At 36.3% G+C, this 24,352-nt stretch overlaps 1 protein-coding gene across 2 annotated transcripts; it reads left to right on the top strand.

Moving 5' to 3' along the window:
* Positions 1–6,892: 6,892 nt before the first annotated feature.
* AdipoR (adiponectin receptor) lies at positions 6,893–23,558 on the top strand. Of its 2 annotated transcripts, XM_069044305.1 has the most exons (4): positions 6,898–7,289; positions 7,507–7,770; positions 14,860–15,117; positions 22,813–23,558. In XM_069044305.1, exons 2-4 carry the CDS (start codon positions 7,533–7,535, stop codon positions 23,487–23,489), a joined length of 1,173 nt encoding a protein of 390 aa, XP_068900406.1. In that variant the 5' UTR covers positions 6,898–7,289; positions 7,507–7,532; the 3' UTR covers positions 23,490–23,558. The 2 variants fall into 2 exon arrangements, with proteins under 2 accessions (XP_068900407.1, XP_068900406.1); XM_069044306.1 differs by lacking the exon at positions 14,860–15,117 and having other exon boundaries at positions 6,893–7,289.
* Positions 23,559–24,352: the final 794 nt, after the last annotated feature.

Raw genomic sequence — 24,352 nt, 5'->3', positions numbered from 1 at the left:
GAATTTCAATTTTTTGAATCAATTATAGAAAAAAGTTTTTACATGGGAGATATTTTAAAGAACTAGAACAACCAGAAATTAATATTCAAGCTTCTCATGCATGGCTTAAAAAATCAAATATTCATCCTGAGACTGAAGGTTTTATATTTGCAATACAAGATCGTGTTATAAATACAAGAAATTATAAAAAACACATATGCGGTTTGCAATCGATCATCGATAAATGTAGGATTTGCGGAACTGAAGGGGAACCCATTGAACACATCATTTCTTCTTGCACCGTTTTGGCTCAAAGCGAATATAAGAAACGTCATGATATATTCGCTACAATTATACACATGAATTTAGCAGTTAAATTCAACTTATTAAAGGATGCACAATGCGGAGGCGAGACGCCGGTAATTATGTTGATAAGCACTGCACTATTACTTGATAGTAATATCCGAATAATGAATGTACTCCGGCAAAATTGCCGTGCCGCCTGGTGGTGGAGGGTTAAGGAAATTAATTCATTTTTTGTAGTGGGGCACTGTTCCATTAAGAAAATGCTGGTGATAAAGGCGAATAGCTGGCTGTGTATTCTTGCCACACTCAAAATACGCTTGTAGCATGTTGGTCATTTCATTTTTACTCAAAGTTATGACAAATGCAATTTTTTACAGTCTAATAACTTGTCAAATTACTTGCGTAACAACTGCTCCAGCTGACAGGTTGCACAAAGTAACTAGATTTTTAAAAAATATATATTATAACGCTCTTCTAAGGACCGAAGAAAAAAGCGCTATAGCCGGGAAAGCGCTATTACCGGGAAAACCTTGCCGGGCCCTTTCTTACAAAATCGGAGCACTTATTGGAATGTTAGAGCTCCTGACCTGGGTGAACCAATTTTTTAGTTTCCACCTCTTCATATTACGCGTATTGTATTTTTTTCCGGCTGGTTCCTTCATGGACCGAAACAAATTCACTTCTTTTTTTTTAATATCGTACGTAAAATTGATGCATTTATATTCTTGGATGTAGTAATAGTTATTTTTGTAATTTGCCTCCATTTTGATTCTCTAATAGACATATTAACGAACGCAACGTCATCATCTGCGATGTCCTTATAGCCATTAATTCACGGAACATTTTACGAAAATTTTTAAGTTGGTAAAGCTTGATGCGGAATTATCTTGTCATGCATGTCAGTTTAAATTACAAAATGTGTCAAAAATTATTTATCAGGATTTATCAGGCAGCAAATTCGCGACCGTATTTTTGGCAATTTCACGTATTTCAGCGGGCGTACATAGGTACTATCGCAGCCAAAATACTTTGGTCGTCACTTTTTGACACTTCACATGTAAATCAAGTATTAATGTCAATATACATGACAATTTCAAATTATTCTTGTCAAAAATATGGCACCTTCAGTTTTGGATAAATATAGAATCGTCTTACTTGCTTCTGCAGGTTGTCTAAACCGTGACCATGTTGATCTTTTGCTTTTGAACCCTGCCTCCGCAGCTGGGATTTACCCCACGTGTATGACACTGATAGATTAAAATAATTTTGACAACAGTAAAAAATAAGGTTAAACATCCTAAAGCTCGCTTTACAATTGAATATCATTTATGTCACATTGACGACCAAAGTATTTTGGCCGCGATAGTACTATGGCGGACAAATTCCAAAAAATAGTATAAAAAAAGCCAAATTTACACTAGAACGAGTTGAATACAAGGTTTTTTTGTTCGATGAGCCTCTTAAAGGCTTCAAATCGCCTAAAATCATTAAAATTAACTTGACGTTTCGTTTTGACAAGTTGTGATATTTATCGAAATCCGTTCACACAGGAGAAAATTCTCAAATTCTGACAGTGTCGAACAAAAAAATCTTTTTGATTCAGTGTAAATCGATCAAATTCTTTTGTTAATTAATTTTTTTCATTGAAAATGATTTTCACATTTTATACACAAGTGGAATATATTCGTGAAAACATTTTGTTCGGGAGAGAAAATTCCTAGAAATTTATTTTTGCAAAATCCATTTGTATTGTTTCTTTCCTGGTTTTAATTTACGTAATTTTACTCCTTCCATCGGAGCGTTATAACCGGGAAATTGGAGTGTTACAACGAATAAAACAGTTCTTCCATGTTGGAATGTCCACCACCAATAGAGATAATTCCCCATACAGCACTATCGACCACTGCTAGTTGACTTCATTTAGGAATTGAGTTGCTTTGAGATAATTTCTCTAGATTTATGATTGGCTTTGGTTCAGCCTCACTGAACACACTTTTTTTTGCAGTATGGACACTCAAATTTTAAATTCCATGCAGTTTTGTAGTCCCAAGTGTGATGAACCAAGTGGGTAATTCAAATTTCCCACCAAGCGTCCATCTCATTTTTTTTTCTACCAACATACACAATGAAAAATAAAACCCGCGAAATTAAAAAAAAACTGGCCAAGAGCGCGTGATCGTACTTAGTTAATTTCCCTACGTTGTGTTTTTTTTTAAATACAAATTAAACATTACCAGATTCGTTCCAACAGGGTTTGTGAACCACACAGAAGAGTGCAAATAAAACAACACAATAATTAAAACCAGCTATTTATTCAAAGTTATCATTTTCGTTAACGCCGGGATTCATGAATAATAAAACGTCTCGGGAGAGGGCACCCAAGTCTCCTCAAATGTGAGAAGACTACTCATTTAGAACTCTAGGAAAATGGTGAGCTCTGGCCATCCTCCTAGAACCCCGAATGAGGCTCCGCTAAAAACCTCTCCTAAAAATACGAACAAGTCCGAAGTGACAACGTAGACGGGACAGTTAGTGAAAATTGAGCAAAACTGATTTCATAAACAACACAATTCAAATTCAAAAGAAAACAGGAGTGTCATGTACATTACAAACAAAACAGTTACTTCGGACCGTTCGAGCGAGAGCGGGCACTAGGCGAGAACTTCAGCATGTTCTTTTTTTTCTTTTCCAAGTTAATTTACAAAATACGGCAGATACGCTATAGAAGGAGTGAGTGGCTTTGGGTGGTCCGGGGGTCTGTGGTACCTATCCTTACGACCTTATCATTTCCCGCCTACCCGTGATTTAGTGCTAAGGGGAAAAATCCTAACTGCTTTACGTTAAGTCAACAAATTGAGGTACTCTAAGTTCATCGGTTGAATTGAATATGACTATTTCAGAGCAAAAACAAACGACGCTTGTCAAGTACCACAAACTTCGAGAACAGATTCCCATTCCGGAAGTTCTGTGCCAAGGAACTCGGATTCAACTTACACCATGAGCGACGTTGCGGACCAGCATTCAGCAAGCCCCGCCAAGCGTTATGGTTTTCGGGTCTCTCTTGGGGCACAACATGTTAAACGAGGGGCCGCGGGGTCGTGTTCAACGATTGGATGTTAGGAGCAACTAAACCCCTCAAACAGAGAGAGACCCTCGCGATAAGGAAGAATTGACATTTACAGCAACTGGAAAATGTGAACGAAACCGCGACAAAACTTTGTTGACGGAGTAATCTAAGAACACTTTCAGTTTGGGATGGAAAAGTGGTAACAACCAATAACACATACATAACAATAAAACAAAAAACACAGTCCAGTCGACCCTAGCCTATTAGAGCCGGATCATCGACAAGGGGCCCCCCCCTTGAATAATATGGAGGGCGCCCCGGGACTAAACGATGAAAATACCTAAATGTAGAAGATCCCTGGATAAGGAAAAAGCCCGCGCAGATACCTGAAATATAAACCCAATTGGTTGCTACCGGGATGGAAAGTGGAAACTTTCAAATTTTGATTAAAAATGTTAAGCAATAAATAAATACTTGTTACACCAAAAGCGTCACTCGGAATAATTAGAAAGGGGATCAAAGTGAGGGAGTGCGCTGATAAAAAGTGAAAGCCACAGACCCACGCTAAAACTTGGTGTCATTTTCTTTTAGGAAAATTAGTGAATTGTAAAAACCTGCTTTGACAACAAGGGGAAAACGTGATCCGTCAATTTTATAAATTTAGCAAAACTAGAACCAGGCTGCCTTACGCTCCTTCGCAAGCTTATAATGTTAAAACATAATACATGGGGATGGTCGAGATAAATGTGGATTTTGTAAAACGTGGTGGAAACCCACGTGCGACCCATTTGTGTCTTATTATTGTTAAACTACATTTCGCGCGAAGTAGAACTAATTTTAGTACCCCAAACACATACCTAGTTCAAAACAGAAGTTGGACAGCAACATTTAGCACAGTTAAATAAAAAAAACCAACTAAAATCGCCCAATTAGCACACAGAAAAATACACGGTACTTCTGTACTACTCTGCGGTCAAGAAAAAAGTGCCCTCCAAAAAAACATGGCCGTTCATCCCCTGTCGACTTTCACCCACGCCCCCAAGCGGTCGCCGACGGTACCGAACGCCGGTAATTCTATAGCTTCATTGGCGGTTAGTTTTGAATTCAAAAGCGGTTATCTCACAAGATATTAATTTGAAGTACCCCTTCAACTTTTAAGACATTTGTTGTTATGGTTTTCTAGAGATCTAATCTCTCTAGAAAATGCTGACCATCAATTAAAAATCGGTCTGTTATGGTGTTAATAACAGGATCTCGACTGGGATCGTCGGAGGCAACCTCAACTTCTAAGTTATCATTACTAAAATAGTGTGAATAGAAGTCTCACATATACTTTTGTAACTGCTCAAATTCCTTGTTTGTAACTCTTGATCAGTGTCAGACATGTGCGGGCGGTTTGATGAAAGAGAAAACGTATATTACTGTTTCGGACACTATTTTCTAACGAAAAAATTAAATAAAAATCGATTAAGTATTAGTAAATATGGCTTAATCGTCGCTGTTGACCACTTTTTGATTTTTTTTGTTTTTAAAAAAGATACAATGAAAAAATTTTTAAAGGAAGAAAAAATAAAAAAAGTAAAACGTTGCCGCAATTTTCAATAATGTTTTAAAGACATTGCCCTTTTCAGATTACAAATTTTTCGCTTGGTTTAGCTAAAAACAGCTAAGTAAATCCCGCGCCATCTGTTGACCGAGAATCTCACTAAAACCTCATCCCGATTCGCCTTAAGGTGAAGTGTGAAGCTACGAAGTAAATTTAGCAAATATAACACTTACATTTTGGTAAAAAACGTACACTCACGAGTACAAGTCCAAAGTGTTGAAGACTTCTTCATTCTACTCTTTTCTTGAAAATAAGCCAGAACGACATTTTCTGTGGCAGTTAACGCTCCTTTTTCTCAGCACCATGCACTGAAAGCACCATACTTTTATTTTATTACTTTTTGTCATAATGCCGGTTTGGATTTTGCCGGCAACAAATTTTCAATAGCAGCAATTTCGCGTATATCAATAATTCAACATTATTTTCGGCTGTCATTTTAAACATTTAGCACACGAGTGACAGACATTGTTGAATTTGTTTCACGGCTACCTACTAGATTATTTTCATATTTAAATACGAATCGTCAATTTCTATTACCAACCCACGCAAAAGTCCCTAGTCTAATATGATAACTTGAGCAAGTCAGCGTCATTTCTTGATAAAAAAATACTAAATTTATTAAAGTATACAACCATACCCTTGTTAATTCGGACTAATTCATTAGGAATAATGAACCTGACAAAATTCTCGATGCCACCAACATTACATATTCGCAACTTAATATCTATTCACTTTGATTGTGACCACAACGAAAAACATAGTAGGCGCTGTTTAGCTGTGTGCTGCATACGTTTTACACTAAATATTTGTGTGGTGTGAACATGATGTGAAAATGTCAGAATTGTCAAAACTTGACCATGGCAGTAAACCAATGATTTTAATGTATTTATTAATATTAATAACGGAAATCAATATTTGAAGTAGAAGAAACTAAAAACGTCTGTCTAATTCTGTGATCACGTCTGTTGAAAAGTGGGGTTATATCCAGGTACAGATTATTTAACGTAAAAACTTCGGAATCACCTCATGCAATTCTCGATATTAATGAAAAACGAAGGAAATGGTCATTTGGCAGTAAGACAAACGCGAAAAATGCCTGGGGATTACCTGCTAAAAGTAATCAGAACTTTCAATTAGCATTGATTAATACAAATATTTTCAGATAAAAACTAATCAGACAGAAAGTACAAAAAAATAATTTACAGGGGATGAAAAGGCAGAAGGTATCAAACTACAACACTTACTAGCCAAAATGTACTACAAAAAAGCACAAATAGAGTTAACTTTATTGGTGATGTTAGTCTTTGTGAGTTGTTTTCCCGTTGGCTTCAATAAATGTCTCGAAACAAGTCAATATTAACCGTTTGGTCCCAACTTTGAGAAGACGACGTGGCATTTTCTTTTTGAATTCTAAAATTTTGTACCAAAACTCAATTTTATAGATATGCGCACAGTGTACGTCGAAAAACGTTTGCGCAAGTCGTCCTCCGTTCTGTCTTCTGTGAGCGTGACGTTTCTGTCAAAATGGCGCCTCTGAGAGTTGCCAACTGCGGCTGGATTTAGTGTTATCTAAAATTCCCTATCAATAACATAGCAACTGAAAAGTTACTAGGGAGTGGTCACAATCAAAATGAATAGATTATACTTGCAAAGCTTTTAAAAAAATTACAACTTGGATACAGACGTGTATTGCTGGTTGCCTAATCCACAAAACTTACAAAATATAAAGTATTTGTTAATTTAATTAATATAATAGTTCACTTATGATGATTCTGATTCTATGTTTAGTGATTTAAGCTTTCTACGTTGGATGTTAGTTTAAATAGATTACTGTTATCATTCGTTATCTTAATATCCTATCAATAATATAAATACACAATATGACTCTTCTGAACAAACACAAATTGTTCTTTGTAACCTGTTATATTCGAAAAATGTATTTTCTGCAACATTTTCGATTGGGTGTCTGTTTAAATTAATTTTTAACTGAAATTTTTGTTGAAATTAATGTGCTTCGTTGTCACTTGTGGAAATAACTTTTACAGTGGAGTCATGTTTTAAATAAACAAAGTTGATGAAATATCAATGAATTATCAGTGATGAGTTTTAAAATGAAATAATAATGAGAGATCGATTTGAAATAGCCACCACCAAATTCGATTTCCATTGCCAACGCAACGAAGCGCGCGGCAAAAGTCCCCAGAAACGCCAAACAGCAGAAGGCCACAGCTGATTTCGCGAGACGTCAAATGCGTTAAACAATAAATTCTAGTGGTTGTTTTCAAATTTTGCACAAGGTAAAGTGTTCAACGAGGCAACGGCGCTAATCGGGTGAGTTCCCCCGTCCCACACCGTCCCCCTTTGCCAATCACTCAACCGACAAACCTCGCTCAGTTACCGTTAGAGTTCATCGTCAAAATCAAAAAACTGACGTAAACTCGCCGCTTACACAACGTCGCGATTTGCACGAAGTCTCGCGGCGAACTTTGCCCCCGCAGCCCCGACATGTGCGACCTATCAGAGGGACTCAGTCTCAGTCGTGTTCCAGCTGTGATCTTGCCACCAGCGAGGACAATGTCGCACTACAGCGATGCCGAAGACTCCATAGACGTGGCCGATTTGGGCCTGCGGAAGCGGAAGTTGTGGGACCCCGAGACCGAGTCAATCACCTCCGAAATCAAAGAGTTGCTCGATGAAGATGTCAACTCTTTGGTGGAGGAGGACTGCATCGGGTGCCCCCTGCCGTCCACCCCCGAAGACGAGAACATGCTCGACTCGGAGATGAGCGACGTTCTCAAAGCTGCCGTTCTAGGTACAGGTAGAATAGGTTAGAAACTTTTTTTTTTTATTTATAAGGGTCCACCAGTTTCTGTACGACTTGAGATTGTAGACAGACAGATTTTAACAAACTGTCTCTTTTTCGTTGTGCGAGAGAAGCAAAGGGGCGACTCTTGTGAAGTAGCTTTAATCAGAAAGTATTTTTTAAATTAAATTTAAATTGATTGAATTGAAAACTTCAAAGTGGTGTTGGGAAAAGCCTGATTTGGAATTTTTATCTCTTCTAGGAACTGTTCTCTTGATTCAGTTTGTAGAGAAGTACGTACATGCGCATTTGCGAGTTAATCTAATAAATCAAATAGTCACGTGGTGGTGAAGAATGATCGTGATTCGAAAACACTTTTGTTAACACTCTAATTTCATGTCAATTCAAATATTCCGATTAAGATGTTTACCGAATAACATCTCCGTTGTGTAGATTTCGTCTTGAATTAAATTCAATTTTAATTTTTAATTTAATCGAAGTGAACCCTTGCCAGTAAATTAAATACTGATTAGAGATGATAATAAGATTGCTCAGGTGATAAAAACAATTAAAACAATGCAAGAAATTGTTGGGAATTGAATAACGGTGAAGCCAAATGGACACCTTGTGGCACACCAAACGTAGATTTTTACAAAATGGAATCTTGATTTTTTTTTTAATTCTAATAAGTCTTAATTACTTCGAATTTTCTGGAAAAGCTCTGAATTCATATGCGTTGTCTAAATAAAAACCTGATCAAGAGTGCTTTGTCCCAAATTGTGTTCGTTTCCCGTACGTCGTAGCTTGCAGCTTCTGAACTATCACTACTGTCATTGTTGTGAAGTTTAACCTCGAATGTGTGATTTGTAGCTATGTTTTTCATTTTGTTTTGTATTTTTATGAAAAACACGACTGGCGCAAGATTGACGTCACAGTGGTTTGTCACTTAAATAAATGCAACATATTATGCGACCGTAAATTTTTTTAAAGCACTCTTGATCGATTATTTAGTGTCGCAAAAATGTATTATAATGCAAAAGAGGATTTGTAATCGATTGTTTTGTTAATTTATTTTGCAACGCTGAGATGTATTATTATCGGGAAGGAACAAGGTGGGATGTTATGAATTCATCGATTTTAGCCTGAAGGAGTAAGGTGAACTGACTGTTTTAACCTGTTGCTACGCCCTCCTTTTAACACAAAACGTAAGTAATACAATGGGAACAATGTAAAATGATTTAATTTTACGCTATCTTTTTGAGCTCGAAATTTAAATTGTTAAAAAATAAAAAAAATATTCGTGGGTTTATCTGCACCGGCCTCGTTTAAAATATCATTTGTGAATTCAAATTCACTTCAAAATTGTGTGTTAAACACAGTTCACGTTGTTTTGGCATAATGGGAGGCCATGATTATTTTTTTTAAGCTTGGACACACTGATTTCCGTCACCAAAGCGTCGGACATGCGGACCTGTCAAAATGAACATAACATGTTGCTGAATTTCCCGCGATCTGAGTATTTTTCTATTGCAAAACTAGTAAAACTGACAACAAAGCACTAGACATTGACGCTATTTATAACCTCAAAGTTAGGAAAAAAAATCTATTTCCATGACCTCCCAATATGTCAAAACAACGTGAATGCATTTTATGTGAGAAAGTTTTTTTTACTAGCGTTTTGTTCCATGTCGCTTTCACTTTTCATTTTATTTTAATAGTTCAGAAAATTGAAGCTACCAAGACGTTTTATTTTTTGAACATGGAAATGTAATAATAATAATAATACGGACTTTATTAAAGAGAGAGAAAAAAAGAAGCATACAAGACAATATATTAAAAAAATACAATATAAAAATTTAGATAAACAAAATACAAAGATGAGGCGAAGTCTAGCAACAGCTATCCTACTTAACCTCAAAGAAAAGAAAAAAAAGAAACAATTAAAAACAAAAGTAAAAGGGGAATAAGAAAGTTAGATAACTAATATGCAAAAGAAGAAAAAATCCTATGTGTATAAAAATAAAGAATATATTCTTAGAGTAAGATTTAACAAAAAAAATCAATTCACAAAAATAATGCTTAGTGTAAAAGAAATCAACTAAGACAATATAAACTGAAGAAATTAATACAACAAAAAATAATTACATGTAATACGGTGCGATCAATTAAAAAATAAATCGAATCGGCGTGTTACCTATGGCAACCCATGCTATAGCATAGGCTCCAAAGCAAACTCGATTTATTTTTTAAATGATCGCTCGGTATAAAAATAAAAGAAAGACTTTTTTTTTTCTAATTTCTTTCTCCTACTACTCTTCTCCATCAAATAACATCAAATATCATTCAGAAGAAAGAATTGCTTTGCTTTTGCACGGAAGCTGTTTACTAATTTTTCGAAGAGGAGCGACCCTTTTTGTCCTTTTTCCTCTTGATAACGTCGCATTCTTTGGAAATCAAGGGTAATTACGTGGGAGTTAGATCCGGTGAATAATGAGGTTGGCTCGATATTTTTCAACCTTCTTGTGACACTTTGGAAATTAATTTATCGTAATATTCATCTGTTACACTCTGGTTGCCTAGGTGCCGTGTAGTAAACCCAAAGTGTTCAATTAGAAACTCCCGGAAATGAACCACGGGAAAATTTCAAATAATGAGAATGAAAATGAAATCAGTCAAGGAAACGCATAAAGAAAAACAAAGCATTTTTTGTAGTTTATTAAATGATGTTTTACACCAAACTGGACGCTGCAGAAATTAACTTAAATTTGCAATTGCGACTCTTAACACCAACTCCCGTGTTCTCGTTCCCCGAATTCTCCAGGAAACATCTTCCAGAGTGGTCTCTCCCGGATGACGAGTCATTCGACATCACCTCCGTTCGCGACCCAGGTGCGGATCCGAGAGAAAGTTTCAAGCACCTGTTGATTATTACAACACTTACGAAACAATTTTTTTTCTTGAATAATTCCTTTCCTGTTCCATACACATTTGTGGAAACCTTCGAAGCATCTCGGACAAAAAAAAAAAAAATTTGTCACTTGAAATCCACCGGTTCCCCAGTTGTTTCCAAGTCGTATATTTTTAATAAAAGTGTGCACAATCACTTCTAGTTGTTGTTTGTTGTTCAGACGAGTAGCTGAAAAAACTTGATCGATGTGCGAGGTAGGGACGTAGATACATCAAATCATTTCAGAAAGGATAGCGTGCGCTAAAAGTGTCGTAAAAACTAGAACTAATTTATTTAGGGAAACGTTACGAATTAAATTTTTCACACGAATCTTGTCGAATGATTTTTTTGAAGACTGCACGTCTAAGTTAATTGGTTTTTTGTTATTTGAAAAGTGCTGACGTCAAGGTTACACTTGTAAACAATAACATAATTACATAATTCTTTGAAATAAATTTGATGTACAAAATATCGGGTGTTCATTTAAATTTCTCCTGAAAGTTGGCGTTGAAGAGTCGATTGTGAACGCACCACTCGTCAATCTGCACAAACAACACAAAAAGTGAGGTTAGATGTAAACAGCTCATCTGTGGTGCGATCACAATCGACTCTTCGAGGCCTACTTTGAGGATACATTTAAATGAACACCCGATATATTGCAAGTGGGAATTTTTAACACTGAGTGATTAAAGTAATGTCTAAAATCGTTGTCTTTTAATTTTTTTTTTTATGAATAGTTTGCATGTTGTCAACAGACGCATAATAATATGTATTTAAATTTTCGTTAATTCATGAATGAGAACAATACCATTTTGATTTATAATTTTTTGTTAATCTTGGCATTCCGAGAATTTACAACCGTTGTTGTTGCAAACATTGGTGTTGAAAAGTGACTAAGGGCCAGTTTCATAATAAACTTAAAGTCGACTTTATCTTAAAGTGACTTTAATGGATTGTTGCAACAATATGTTTCTATGGTAAATGGTAAACTTTAATGTTAAAGTAACTTTAGGCTGATTATGAAATTGGGGGTAACTGACTATTTTTAATCGACCGATAAAATTTCCACAATTCCGGAAAAAAAACGATTTCTTATCTGCGGCGGCACATTTCCGAGCGTTGCATTTATTTCTTTCAGTTTTACCACGGTATCATCGCACACCCTGTATAAAACTTTTACTTTGGGAAAGCGCCGCTTTGATATTTTATTTATGAGATTGCACAACAAGCGTGACAAGCGAATCGTGAAATAATTTACTGTTGCATTAATGAAACTGCTATTTTTATCACAATTAGAGAAACGAAATAATGAGGAATTAAATAAAAACAACATGATGAGATCGTAATCGAGATATTTTGGCTTCGAATCATCATTTCGAGTGGTTCTATTGTCGTTGCAGCATCGTACAAATTTGTAATTATCAGTACAACGGATCTTCTCGTTTTGGACAAACTTGTTTTTACTCGACTTTTGTAAACAATTCAAATGGAAAAAGATTTCACGTTGTCTGTGATTATTTTCACGGTTTGTGATTCGGAACGTGTACTGTGGAAAGTTTCCAGCACTAGACAGGCTCGAATTTCTCTTTTGGAGTTCGTGCTAGACGAAGAACATTTCGATTGGTGGGGGTCGGTTATGTTTTGGCAAAATTTTCAAAAAAAAAAAAATCGAAGTGTGGTTATTTATATTAGAGTACGGTAGGGGTATTTTACAGCGCGAAAACTAGGCGTCAGGCTCGAGGCAAAGCCGAGGGCCTGATTTTGTCAACAATTGAACACGTTGAGACCACATTGATCACAATCATTTCCCATTAAGAATACACTGTGAAGATTTTTTTTCAACGACAACATCTTCATTTGAATCTATGACAACTTTCAGCACTCCAAACATTATTATGACTCGTGAAGATCAACAGCTGATGTAGATTGTTCTTCTAGATCCAAGGTTACCACTACAACTAAAGCGTCGGAGGGGTTTGGCCCTAAACATCAACGAAAGATAATCGACGTAGAGTTTCACATCCTGTTTGTGCTGATAACGCACCAAGTCGTCGCACAAAGATGTATTGTTTACGTCGTGTTTAATTTTTATTTTGTTTATTCGTCTACGTTTCAAACGACACTTTTTATTTGTTCATGCTAAAAACGTATCGACACGTAAATTTCGTTTTGCAACCTTCGAAAATGTCCCGGTGTTATCTTTTCGACTGGTCCACATTGTCAGATTGTGTCAACAATTTTATCTCGTCGACGGCGCGTCTCGAAATGAAATCTTGAGATTTTTCATAATCGACGATAAATTTCGCTCGACTTATTTTTCCCGAAGAGTTATTTACCAGAAAGTTTTTCGAACATCTCGAGATAAAACTCGTTCCAAGTTTGTGGAAAAACAACAACACGACTTCGGTTGTTTTCCTCACAAATCACCCTGTTTACACTTTAAATTTACGACGAAGCAAACACACCACGAGGTGAACGCCTATGTTGTAGCCACGATCCACTTTTTCCGAAGACAGGAAAACTTATAATCTGATTATGTAATTAGTTAATATCGATTGATTTATTTGGTGGTTCAACAGGACGAAACGCTCGCTCACACGGACGAACCACTCCGGTGACGGTTTTCGGTCATTCGATCTGTTTTTCGGTGCGACGTTTCCGGGACGTGATCGAGTTGTTATTGAATAATTTACGTGATTTTCCGGTCAATGTCGATGAACTCGTCCGTTGCGGATCCGGAGGGCTCCGGATCGAGATGTGGGACGTGTTCTCGGCGAGTAAATAAGAATGTTGGGAGGCGAGGAGGCCGCCACCATCATCGATTTTCGTTTGTTTGACTATACGGGGTGTCGCAAAAAGAGAGACACTTTCGGTGAAGTTTCGATTTGAGCGTGCGCGATCGGGATGCCACGATTTACAAGAAGTTGTCAAATTTGATTTTTTAATGAATTTGTTTCTCAAATAAGGTCACCAAAATAATAAAGATTTTTTTTTATTTTTCAGCAAAATGTTCAAATCTTTTTTTTTTAATAATAATAATAACATTGTTGTTTTATTGCCCAATAGAAAAGCAATTGCAGGACAGTATTTAATAAACTATTAATTGTACATAATACATATAAAATAACGGAGTAAACAAGTCTAATACAGTTTCGCAAATTAACGAAGAGAGAGAGAGAAAATACATAACTGTAATTTTAGAGTAGATCACCTTTCGATAATGATGAGAAAAAAGAAACAGCTTAATTGAGCTAGTTAATTCGTTAATTAAGTAATTCGTCTTTACATTCACCTCCGTTGGCGACACAGGTGCGGATTCAGAAGAGGTGCAAGCACTTGTTCTTCCCCTACCAATATTTATTTAAAAAAAAAAAAGTTTCTTTCCTGTTTTGTACACTTTTGTGAAAACCTTCAAACCATCTCGGTATATTTTTTCAGTTCAATTCGTTTAAAAATGTCTACAAGATATTTAATAAAAGAAATTTGATTTTGATACCTATAAATAATTTATTTTTCGTACATGCTGCACAGAAAAGAGTCGATGACGCAACAACAGTTGCAAAAGATATTTTTTAGGCGCCCTTAATGAAAACGTTAATTTTACGTACTCACAAGCGGACGAAAAGCAACACTTTTTCGGACGCGCTGCCAAAAGCTGCCTTTTGACCTAGCCTGTTTTCAAAAGCCTCGGCTGCGCCTCGGTCAGAAACTTAGACTCGGACGAAAAAGATGCACTCTTTGGTCTTGTTACACTAACAATATTAAACATGGTGTTATGTACTTTTTGAATGTTTTTGAGTCAGTTCTTTGTAAATCAGAATACAACGTACGTAGGTGGTCAGGTGACATATGAATCTAACCAATTATTTATTTCCAGCGTCTGCAAGTAATCAACCGTTGCGTGCACGTGAAACAGAATAAATATTAAACCCAGTGTAGAATGTAATTGGTTTTTTGCCTTTACTAGCCTAGATTTGTTTGTTGTCGCACTGACGTATTTTAATGCTTTTGCAGATGATTTAATTTTTTGCGTTGTTGTTCGTACGTTTCTAAACTGGTGGACTCTTTTTATTTGATTTTTGTTTTATTTTTTGTTCGGTGTGGTTTCATCGGACAAGAAGAGTGGAGACTGTTTCCATCGTCCTTTCCAGGTGACGAGCTGGACATCACAGCTTTGGCCCACAATGCCGCCAGTCAGGCCGAACACGTGGTCAGGAAGATGATCCAGGCAGGCTGGTCTGTCTGTCACTTTCGCAACCTGCCAGCCTGGCTCCAGGACAACGATTTTCTCATATTCGGCCACAGGCCGCCGCTGCCCAGCTTCAGGGCATGCTTCAAGAGCATCTTCCGTTTGCACACGGAGACGGCCAACATCTGGACCCACCTCCTGGGATGTGTGGCTTTCATAGGTATGTCGAGTGGATCTCTCGAAGACCGCTTGTGTCTTTTATCGTCCTGTGTGATTGAGAGATAGACTGGAGAGGCTTTTTTTTTTCGGTGATCGGAGTTTGCGATTTTTATCAACGTCACGGAGGTTGTTTCTTTATCTCCATTTAGAAGTGATAAGTTTTTCCACGGTATCAGTGTGACCTGGTTGTTGGGAAACGTTTTTTTTTTTTTGTGTCATATCTGCAAGTGTGATAAAAAGCGATAAGAATGGGATTGAATCGAGTTTTATCACGTTTTTTGCACTGGCCAAATAATTTTTAATTTCACCGAATTTCGCAGTTGAATTCGTTATTGTAACAATTTCGATGCGATTTTTCTGTGCAAAATTAAATCGAACAAAATTAAAATTATGAATATTCCTGGTTTCGCGGAAATTTGGAATTTTGATTTTTAAATGAAAAATTTTCCATTAACCTATATTTTTGAATTGACAAATGTTTTTCCAGTAGACTTTTTAAAAAGTTAAAAAGACGCTCTGTAAACCACACGGCATATTTCCATCTAAATTTATTTTGTACTAACTTTTGCCTCTGCTAGTTACTAAAGCGGTGGAAAAGAAAAACAAGTATCTGCAGTGAATTTGAAGACATTTAAATTTGTTGTTTGAACTCAACTTACCCAACCTACTCTACGATATTAAGATGATTGATCACGAATTAAGTAATTAGATGTGAGATTTGGATTGAAAATGAACTTGTGACGTTAGGGTTGTAACTTAAAAAAATATAAGACGTCAGATGATACGATATCGCTCTCTTTAGATTAAAATCGACGAAACAGAAATGAGCGAGCAGAGCTTACTACACCGCACATACTCGTACTTGGCACAGATGCGTCGTTACCGCGCCGCTCCATGACGTCACATCGTGATCAAACAAGTGCAAAACACAATCGATGATTTTTTCTTTCTAGTAAACTTTGTTCAAAGAAAATCGGTCGATTGGTTTTTGAGTTAAGTGAATTCAAACAGAAAACCAGACAAACAAATTGTAAAAACTCTTGAAATGTCTTAAAGTTTGAAGATTTGTTAAGAATGAATGAATGAATGAATGGATGACTGAATAAAGGGTTTATTTTTCCACAAAGGAACATTTTAAAATGTATACAAGGTTTTGTAAATTATAAAACTATACTAATCTTCAATACATAATATACAGGGTGTCCCTGATATGCACGGCAAAATTTTAACCACGAGCTACTGGCTTCATGTAGAAAAAATATTTTAAAAATTCTGTCAAAAAATAAAAAGACATTTAAGTTTTGAGGTACAATTTTTTTAAATTGCTTTTAGTCTTCTACGTTGACCCACAACCTCGTAGTTAAAATTTCGGCACATTTTAAAAATACATCCTTGTATATCATATTTTATAAAATATATACAGGGTGTATTTTTAAAATTTGCCGAAATTTTACCTACGAGGTTGTGGGACAACGTAGAAGACTAAAAGCAATTTTAAAAAATTGTAGCTTAAAAATTACATGCCGTTTTAGATTTTGACAGAATTTTTGAAATATTTTTTCCGAGTTCTACATGAAGCTAGTAGCTCGTGGTTAAAATTTTGCCGTGCATTTTAGGAACACTCTGTACACGTATTATGGTAGATAGAGACGTATTGATTGTCGTTACGATTTTCAGATGGTAACATTTTTTCCACTCTTGGAAAAAAAAATTTAAAAAAAATAAAGAAAACAGATAGAACAATGCTTTCTTTTTATAGCTCAATTTTTTTTTAATAAAATGTGTTCCATAAATACAAAAAAAATCAGAAGTTTTAAGTTGTAGTAACTCGAGTATACGAATAAGAAGTATGACGTTTGGTGTTTTCTTCGGGGAACTTATTCATACTTTTTTCCTGTTTTTGCTTTCTTTGCTGTGTTTTTATAAAGAATTAAATAAAAACAGTAAGTTAGACGAAAGGAATCATCTAAACACCGTTTCCGTTGTTTTGGCATAATAGGAGGCCATGATTATTTTTTTTAACGTTGGACACACTGTTCGATTTCCGTCACTAGTGTCTGATATGCGGACCTATCAAAATGAGCATAACATGTTGCTGAATTTCCCGCGAACTATTCTTCTATTGCAAAGTAGTAAAACTGATAACAGTGTACTAGACATTGACGCTATTTATAACCTCAAACTTAGAAAAACATAATCTAATTCAACAGACAGCTTTACTACCAAATTAAATGCAAAATTTCCATGGCCTTCCATTATACCAAAACAACGTGAATGCATTTTAGTACGGTTTTATCTATACATATCTTTTTTTATGTTGATTACGACACATTGTTGACATGTTTCATGTCACTTGACTTTTTTTCTTGTTTGGAATCGTTCTTGTTTCTTTTCCAAGAAATTCAGCTGTGTCATCGTTGGATGATTATTTAATTTTTTTTCTGAAGACTTCATATTTTTATTTGAGTTATTTTAAGACGATCGATCGTAAGACTGTTTTTTTTTTCGTTGAAAAAATTAAAATTGAAACGTTTTATAAAGCAGAATAAAATACAAAATCAAAATATCTAACTGGTAAACTGATTAAACAATGAATAAACTAGTTACGTGTTGCATTATTAGATTCAAATTTAATTTAAATAATTTAACGCGTCAATTTAAATTCAAATTAATTTTGCGTTAACCACGAAAGTTATTAACTGAATGTGTAAATGTCTACAATAAAAAAAAATATATTGTTAAGAGGATAAGAACAGGCAATGATCGTCAGATTTTGATGGAAATGGACTGTCGGAGGTTATTGCTTCTGTCGTGGTTAAAATCGTTGCGACATTTACAAATCAATTTTTAATTGCGGTTCCTGCTGATAATTTTTTTATCGATCGTTGGCTGTCGGATTTAAATGTTTTAATGAGACGCGGGGGCGCACGTTTTGTGTAGGTGTGAGAAATCCGACACAAAAAAAGATTTCATCCGGTGTAGGTACCGAAAATGTTTTCAACAATAATTACATACTTAAGTGATGATAATTTTTTGATAATTTTAACTAGATGCACGAATCTTTGTTGCTGTAGAAATCTCATGAGTGGACGAAGTCCACGAGTGGAATTTCTTAATAGCAACAAAGATGAGTGCTAATCTAGTTAAAATTATCAAAAAAATTACCATCACGAATGTAATTTGGCGTGATTATTTTTTAAACTGTCAAATCTCAAAAGCGAAATCTGAATGGTACTCCATAATGGCGACGGTGCTGATTTTTTACTGTTTATATTGAAACAAATAGCTGCGCTACCTTAGCAACGGAAAAATAGTCAGTGTAATTTTGATCCTATTGGTCCATTTGAAATTTTTCCTCATTACGATTGGCTGAGAGGACTGTTGAAAAAATAATCACAAAAATTCGTCCGCTCGCTGCGACAAAAAATGTGAAATTTTCTCAACGATCGATAACACTCCGACTTGTTTTTTTGTTTTCTAGGCCCGTTCGAGTTCAATCAATCTTTTTTCAAGTTTAACACGGGAAGAATAAAAAAAATAGCGAGTACGAAAAATAAAAGATGACGTTTGAGATGGATTTGATCTAATTTGAAATGTGAGAATATCGTCGAATATTGGCGATTTTGTTGTTGTCGTGTTCGTTCAATAAGGCACGACAAAAACAAGGGCGCATCGTGAGCAGTCAAACGTTGCACTACGTGGCCTTCGGCATTGGTTACACAAACAATGGAAGATGTGATTGTCTATTTTAAGTAGTACTGTCAGCCATTACGCTATTTTTAGTTAATTAAAATTCATAAAACTAGCGCGGCGAGGGCAATAATTACACGAGGGATGTTAAGGTTCAATTTTAATTGCGAAATCGTCTGGATTTTACTGCGTGTTTACCGAATGCTCGCATAAAAATCTACCGACGTGATTATTTACTTACAAGGTAATAAGAAATTAATCGGAGTTTTTTATCGCCCTGTATTAAATGTTGTCGTGGGCCGGAGTTCATACACTTTTTATCACTATTAATATTCCCGTTTTATTAAACACGAATCAAAATCGTAGATATGCGTTCATTTAAGTTTATCCTCAACGTTGGTGTTGGAGAATCGATTGAGAACGCACCACTCGTGTAAAAGCGTAGATTTAAACAGCTGATCTGTGATCATTTATCCGTATAGTGCGTTCACAATTGAGTCTTCAATGCCTACTTCGAGGATAAATTTAAATGAACGCACGATATCTTGTTCGGCATTCCGTTACAGAGGGGAGCGATTACAATATGATTATTTATTACTTCTCCATAAATTAAAAACGTCACATGTTTGTTTCAGTTTGTGTTTTTTAAAATGCTTAAATTTTGTTTCTAAAAGCAAGATTTTTTTAAAATTATTTTACAACGCGATGATGATATCCGACGGCATTATACACTTGGGGAATTAAAATCCGAGGTACGTGTGAAGTGAGGAGATGACGAAATGGGGACAAACGCGAAAAGAAAATTGATCTCAACTTTTGACATCTGCAGACGGAATACTAAAGCGATTGCTAAGCTGCTGGTGATTAACCTGACAAGATTATAGAGATCATGAGGAAGAGGAAGATAATAAATATTACGATGTGCTAGGTGCCTTGACACACGATTAAGAAAAATTGAGACAAATTCAAGTTGAGTCGTTGATTGGTGCATACAGCGGTAACTGTCAAATTAAAAATGAGCCTGCTTTATTAATAATGGTTATGTTCTACGACCAGTTTTTTAATAATCACATGTCCACAAAAGTACGTTTTTAACGAACAAAATGGCAGCACTCAAGATGGCCACTCCGTTATGCACCAATTTTTTTTTTATATTCATAAGAAATACAACGAATTCATAAGAATTTGAGGTAATTGTTCACTTTAACTACTTCTGGAATTTTCGCGTTTTTTCTGGATAGACAGCCTCAGGGCGTCCTCCTAGATCGTGTACCACCATTCAAACCTTGTGCAAATGCCTTTTTTTTTCTCTCTTGTTGTGTTGCAAGGTCGCGTCAAGGTCGCGCCAAGTCTTAGTATAACTAAAGGGTAAGGAAAATTTTCATTTGCACAAGGTTTGACTGGTGGGAAACGATGTAGGAGAACGTCCCGAGGCTGTCTAGCCAGAAAAAACGCGAAAATTCCAGAAGTAGTTAAAGTGAACAATTACCGAATTTGACATGAATGTTTGTTTGAATTTTATTATTATTCATAGCTTATCGCCCAGTATAGTCGGTTGGTGTGTTATCGGCACACGTGGACAACGAAACTGTCGAATTGAACAAAAAACAAAGGTTTTTCATCGTCCACGTGTTCCGATAATGTGACCTAATTTTATCATAACGTAATTTTCTTTTTGTAATCGCAACATCACTTGTAACGGGTGTTTTTTTTTTAAATTTGGCGTCGAAATTGGCATTGACGAGTCTATTGTGAACGCACCATTCGATTACAACTCTGATCAGCTCAAGGAGGTTAAATTTGATCATTTTAACCTCCTTGGATCAGCTGTTTAAATATAACCTCACTTTTTGCGTGTTTTTAATATGCAGTTAGAAAAATTTCACCAATTAGTCTTCTTTTAAGACGAGCGTTTCATCAGCTCTTTAAATGTAACCTTACTTTTTGCGTTGTTGAAAAATCAGTGTTTTAAGACGCGTGGTTCATTCACAATTGACTCTACACCGACTAGTTTCGACGCCACATTTTAAAAAACACAATTTACAGCCCAACAGACGTCTTTTATGAGAAGATTCAAGTAAAATGCGGCAAAAAGTGAGGTTAGGTGCAATTTCGATACGATGCTGACGGCAGTTTATGGTCATCTGTTTTGGCAAGGGTCAAGGGTTTTGCATTTTGTGTGAGACATAACCTCAGATAAATAAGAGAAGATTTTGGCTCATTTCACAATAAAATCTAAATCATTAACGGTAGACAAGCTCTGTATTTAGTTTGACAGTTTTCACCTTATGAGACGACCGTTCAAGTAGCCTTTGTGGGTGTTCTACTGAAATAAATGATAAATGTCTATTCAACTTTGAACTGAACAATAGTTTGTCTCATTTCCAGATAACAGATTCAATCACTCAAAGTGATTTACATATTACTTTTGAACTTTCCTCAAGATCTAAATCAATCTCGTCATATTAGGAATAGTTCAGATAGCTCATTGCAAGTCAGCCATTTTTTAAAACTTGACGTATCCTTGACACATCCCTGCATTCCTATGCATTCTCCCATTTTTCAACTTCAAAATCTTCGTTGCTTCACTTGGAGGATTTTGAAATCGTTCAAGGCCATCGAGCAACTGTCGATGTCTGCTTCTGTTTTTTTATTTTAATTCCGTCCATGATGTTAGTTTTCTCACAATTTTTGGTATCACTTCCTGGTGCTTTACAGCTTCGTCTTTCTTTGTATTCGCGTGTTCGGACCTGACCATTCTGCTTTAATGAAGGACAAAAAGGAATGAGAATCCTTGTACACAGTAAACACGTTTTGACATTGTCGCTCTCACAATAAGAATTCAATTTCGTTTTCACACTTGAATCCGACTTGATCTTTTTTAAGGAGATTTATTTGTCATTATTTCGAAGGTCAAAAAGTCAAATTCATTTATTGACCGTTACATGTGTTCGTAGTGTAGAGATCAGTGTGTCAGCAAATTGATGTCGATTTGCGGTACAATATTTCTAACTGTAACGAATTCATAAAAAGAAATTGGCTTCTTTAAAGGGACATCTGTACCTAAATTATTTCAACACGTTTTTCTTGTTTTTTAATTACTTAGACAAAAAACCTGCGGGACTTTGTCGTTACTCGTTATGATTGTGTTAATTGAAAGCACAACACAGCTCGCACAACCCGACAAATCTCTTTTACGAAAAGAATAAAATAAAATACAGCGGAAAAGTTGGGTTAGGTTGAATTTTGATACAACGCTGATATAAAATAGCAGCTTCCATTTATTGTTATTCTGTGGGAAACATAACCTCAAATAAATAAAGCAACATTTTGTTTGTTCATTTCACAATAAAATCTAAACCGTTATTTACAGACATTTACTTTGACAGTTGTCCTACGAGTCGACTGGAGTCGACCTTTTCCCTTTTCCTTTCCGTTTTTGCCAGTCAAATGGTTGAACAATAGATCGTCTTGTCTGAATCTTCATATACAACACTCGTCACTTAAAATGATAGAATTTTCTGTTATGTCAGATTGAAAATGACTAAATGCAAACTTGAACTTGAGATACCTACTTGTCCATTTTTTCTACATATTTTCCTCAATTTCAAGAAGTTTTTGTTACTTGGGGGGCTGAGCATGAAGTTCAACTCCATTTGTAACTCTAATTGCTTTGCCATATTTATAACACGGTAGCATGTTCAAGGTTAACAAACTCTGCCAAAGTAACCTTGAAGTATTGATACCATGCATCCCTTACTGTTTAAATCTTATCAAAGACGGTGGCGTTTTGATAACTTCTTTACGACTCCAGATTCTTTCTTAGCTTCGCCATCATCAGATATGCTTTGCTACACTAATACGAAGTCAATTTAGTCTTCGTCGTAAAGCGGGGTATGATTCTGAAGAGTGATGCATTGTTTGTTGTCAGTCCAAATATCCCTCGTTGCTCCTTGCTCCTTTATATCACCGTTAAATATTTGTTTGAATCGATTTCCATTTGCAGCGATCGCAATATTCTTCCTGATGCGTCCCACCATGGAGATCGAGCTGCAGGAGAAGATCGTGTTCGGCGCGTTCTTCGCCGGCGCGATAATCTGCCTGGGGATGTCGTTCATGTTCCACACGGTCAACTGTCACTCTCAGTTCATCGGCAAGCTCTTCTCGAAGCTGGACTACTGCGGCATCGCCATGCTGATAATGGGTTCGTTCGTCCCTTGGGTCTACTACGGCTTCTACTGCCACTTCCGGCCGAAGGTGGTGTACCTGTCGGTGGTGTGCGCGTTGGGCATCACCAGCATCATGGTCAGCCTGTGGGACAAGTTCTCCGAGTCCGGGTGGCGGCCGTTCAGGGCGGCCGTCTTCATGACCTTCGGCCTGAGCGGCATCGTCCCGGCCATCCACTACGGCATAGTCGAGGGCTGGTTCAACAAGGTCAGCCAGAAGTCGCTCGGCTGGCTGATCCTGATGGGGCTGTTGTACATCATGGGGGCGATGCTGTACGCGCTGAGGGTGCCCGAGCGGTGGTTCCCCGGCAAGTTCGACATCTGGCTGCACTCGCACCAGATCTTCCACGTCTTCGTCCTGGGGGGCGCCTTCGTGCACTATCACGGTATTTCCGAGATGGCCATGTACAGGGTCACGATAGGGCAGTGCGAGATGCCCGACATACCCATCTACTAACCAAAGAGCTTCGAATGCACGACACTGTTTCCATTTTCGTTCAGTTCAATAAATCAATTGCAAATCAAATGATTTGTGCTTTATGTTATGGTTCGTTGTTAATTGTTGCGTGTAAGATACAGCACAAGTCAGAAGACTGTGCGAACAAGACTCGACACTACTTACTACTTACCTTCCGTTGTAAGTGTAAATGAGAAGCTTTTGGATGAGGCTTTATAGTATACATGTCTAAAATATAAACGATAACGATAATAAAATATATATTTTGCTATTATCATCAAAATTTTTGAGAAGGGTATATCGTGTAACTGTATTATAATATATCAACATTGTAATAAAGAACGGAGTCTAGATATATTTTTTGGGTGTTTTATCTGTACTTAACTTCTGAAGGTGGTCTCGAGAAGATGTTTTCTTTTTTTTTCTTTCACAGATACTACACTTTCTTTAATGTAGATTTTATTTTTCACTTGTTTGTTGCTGTCGGTGCCCGATGTCGGATTCTTTTGTGATAATTTAAACTAGATCGTCTATATTTATTATTATATTTTAGTAACTATGTTGTAGATAATTGTTTTTAAATATTAAAAAGAATGTAATGTTAAACATGGAAATATATCACGTGGTGACCAAACTGTTCGTCTTTGATTTGAACAAGATGACCTCCACCTCGGAAGTTCTTCCACCAAGAGAAACTTCCAATTCTGACGCTTGATGACCAATTTGAAGTTTCACAAGATAGTGACAATTGCTTTAACAGGAAGATTAGAGCCACTCTAGAGAATCTAGATCAACAGAGAAACAGTGACGAGATGTTCGCATTTATTGGAATTGCAATCGTTGTATTCCAAGAGATATAATTT

The sequence above is a fragment of the Tenebrio molitor genome, chromosome 4, assembly GCF_963966145.1.
Source record: "Tenebrio molitor chromosome 4, icTenMoli1.1, whole genome shotgun sequence".
NCBI classification, from domain to species: domain Eukaryota; kingdom Metazoa; phylum Arthropoda; class Insecta; order Coleoptera; family Tenebrionidae; genus Tenebrio; species Tenebrio molitor.
The sequence above is the reverse complement of the archived record's forward strand: the minus strand, read 5'-3'. Positions and strand labels throughout refer to the sequence as shown.

Bases quoted from the DNA above. Each gene is read 5' to 3' on its own strand.
- AdipoR (XM_069044305.1), top strand. From the start codon at position 7,533: ATGTCGCACTACAGCGATGCCGAAGACTCCATAGACGTGGCCGATTTG. The intron at 7,771-14,859 runs GTACAGGTAGAA...CGTCCTTTCCAG, and splicing joins TCTCAAAGCTGCCGTTCTAG to GTGACGAGCTGGACATCACA. The intron at 15,118-22,812 runs GTATGTCGAGTG...TTCCATTTGCAG, and splicing joins GGGATGTGTGGCTTTCATAG to CGATCGCAATATTCTTCCTG.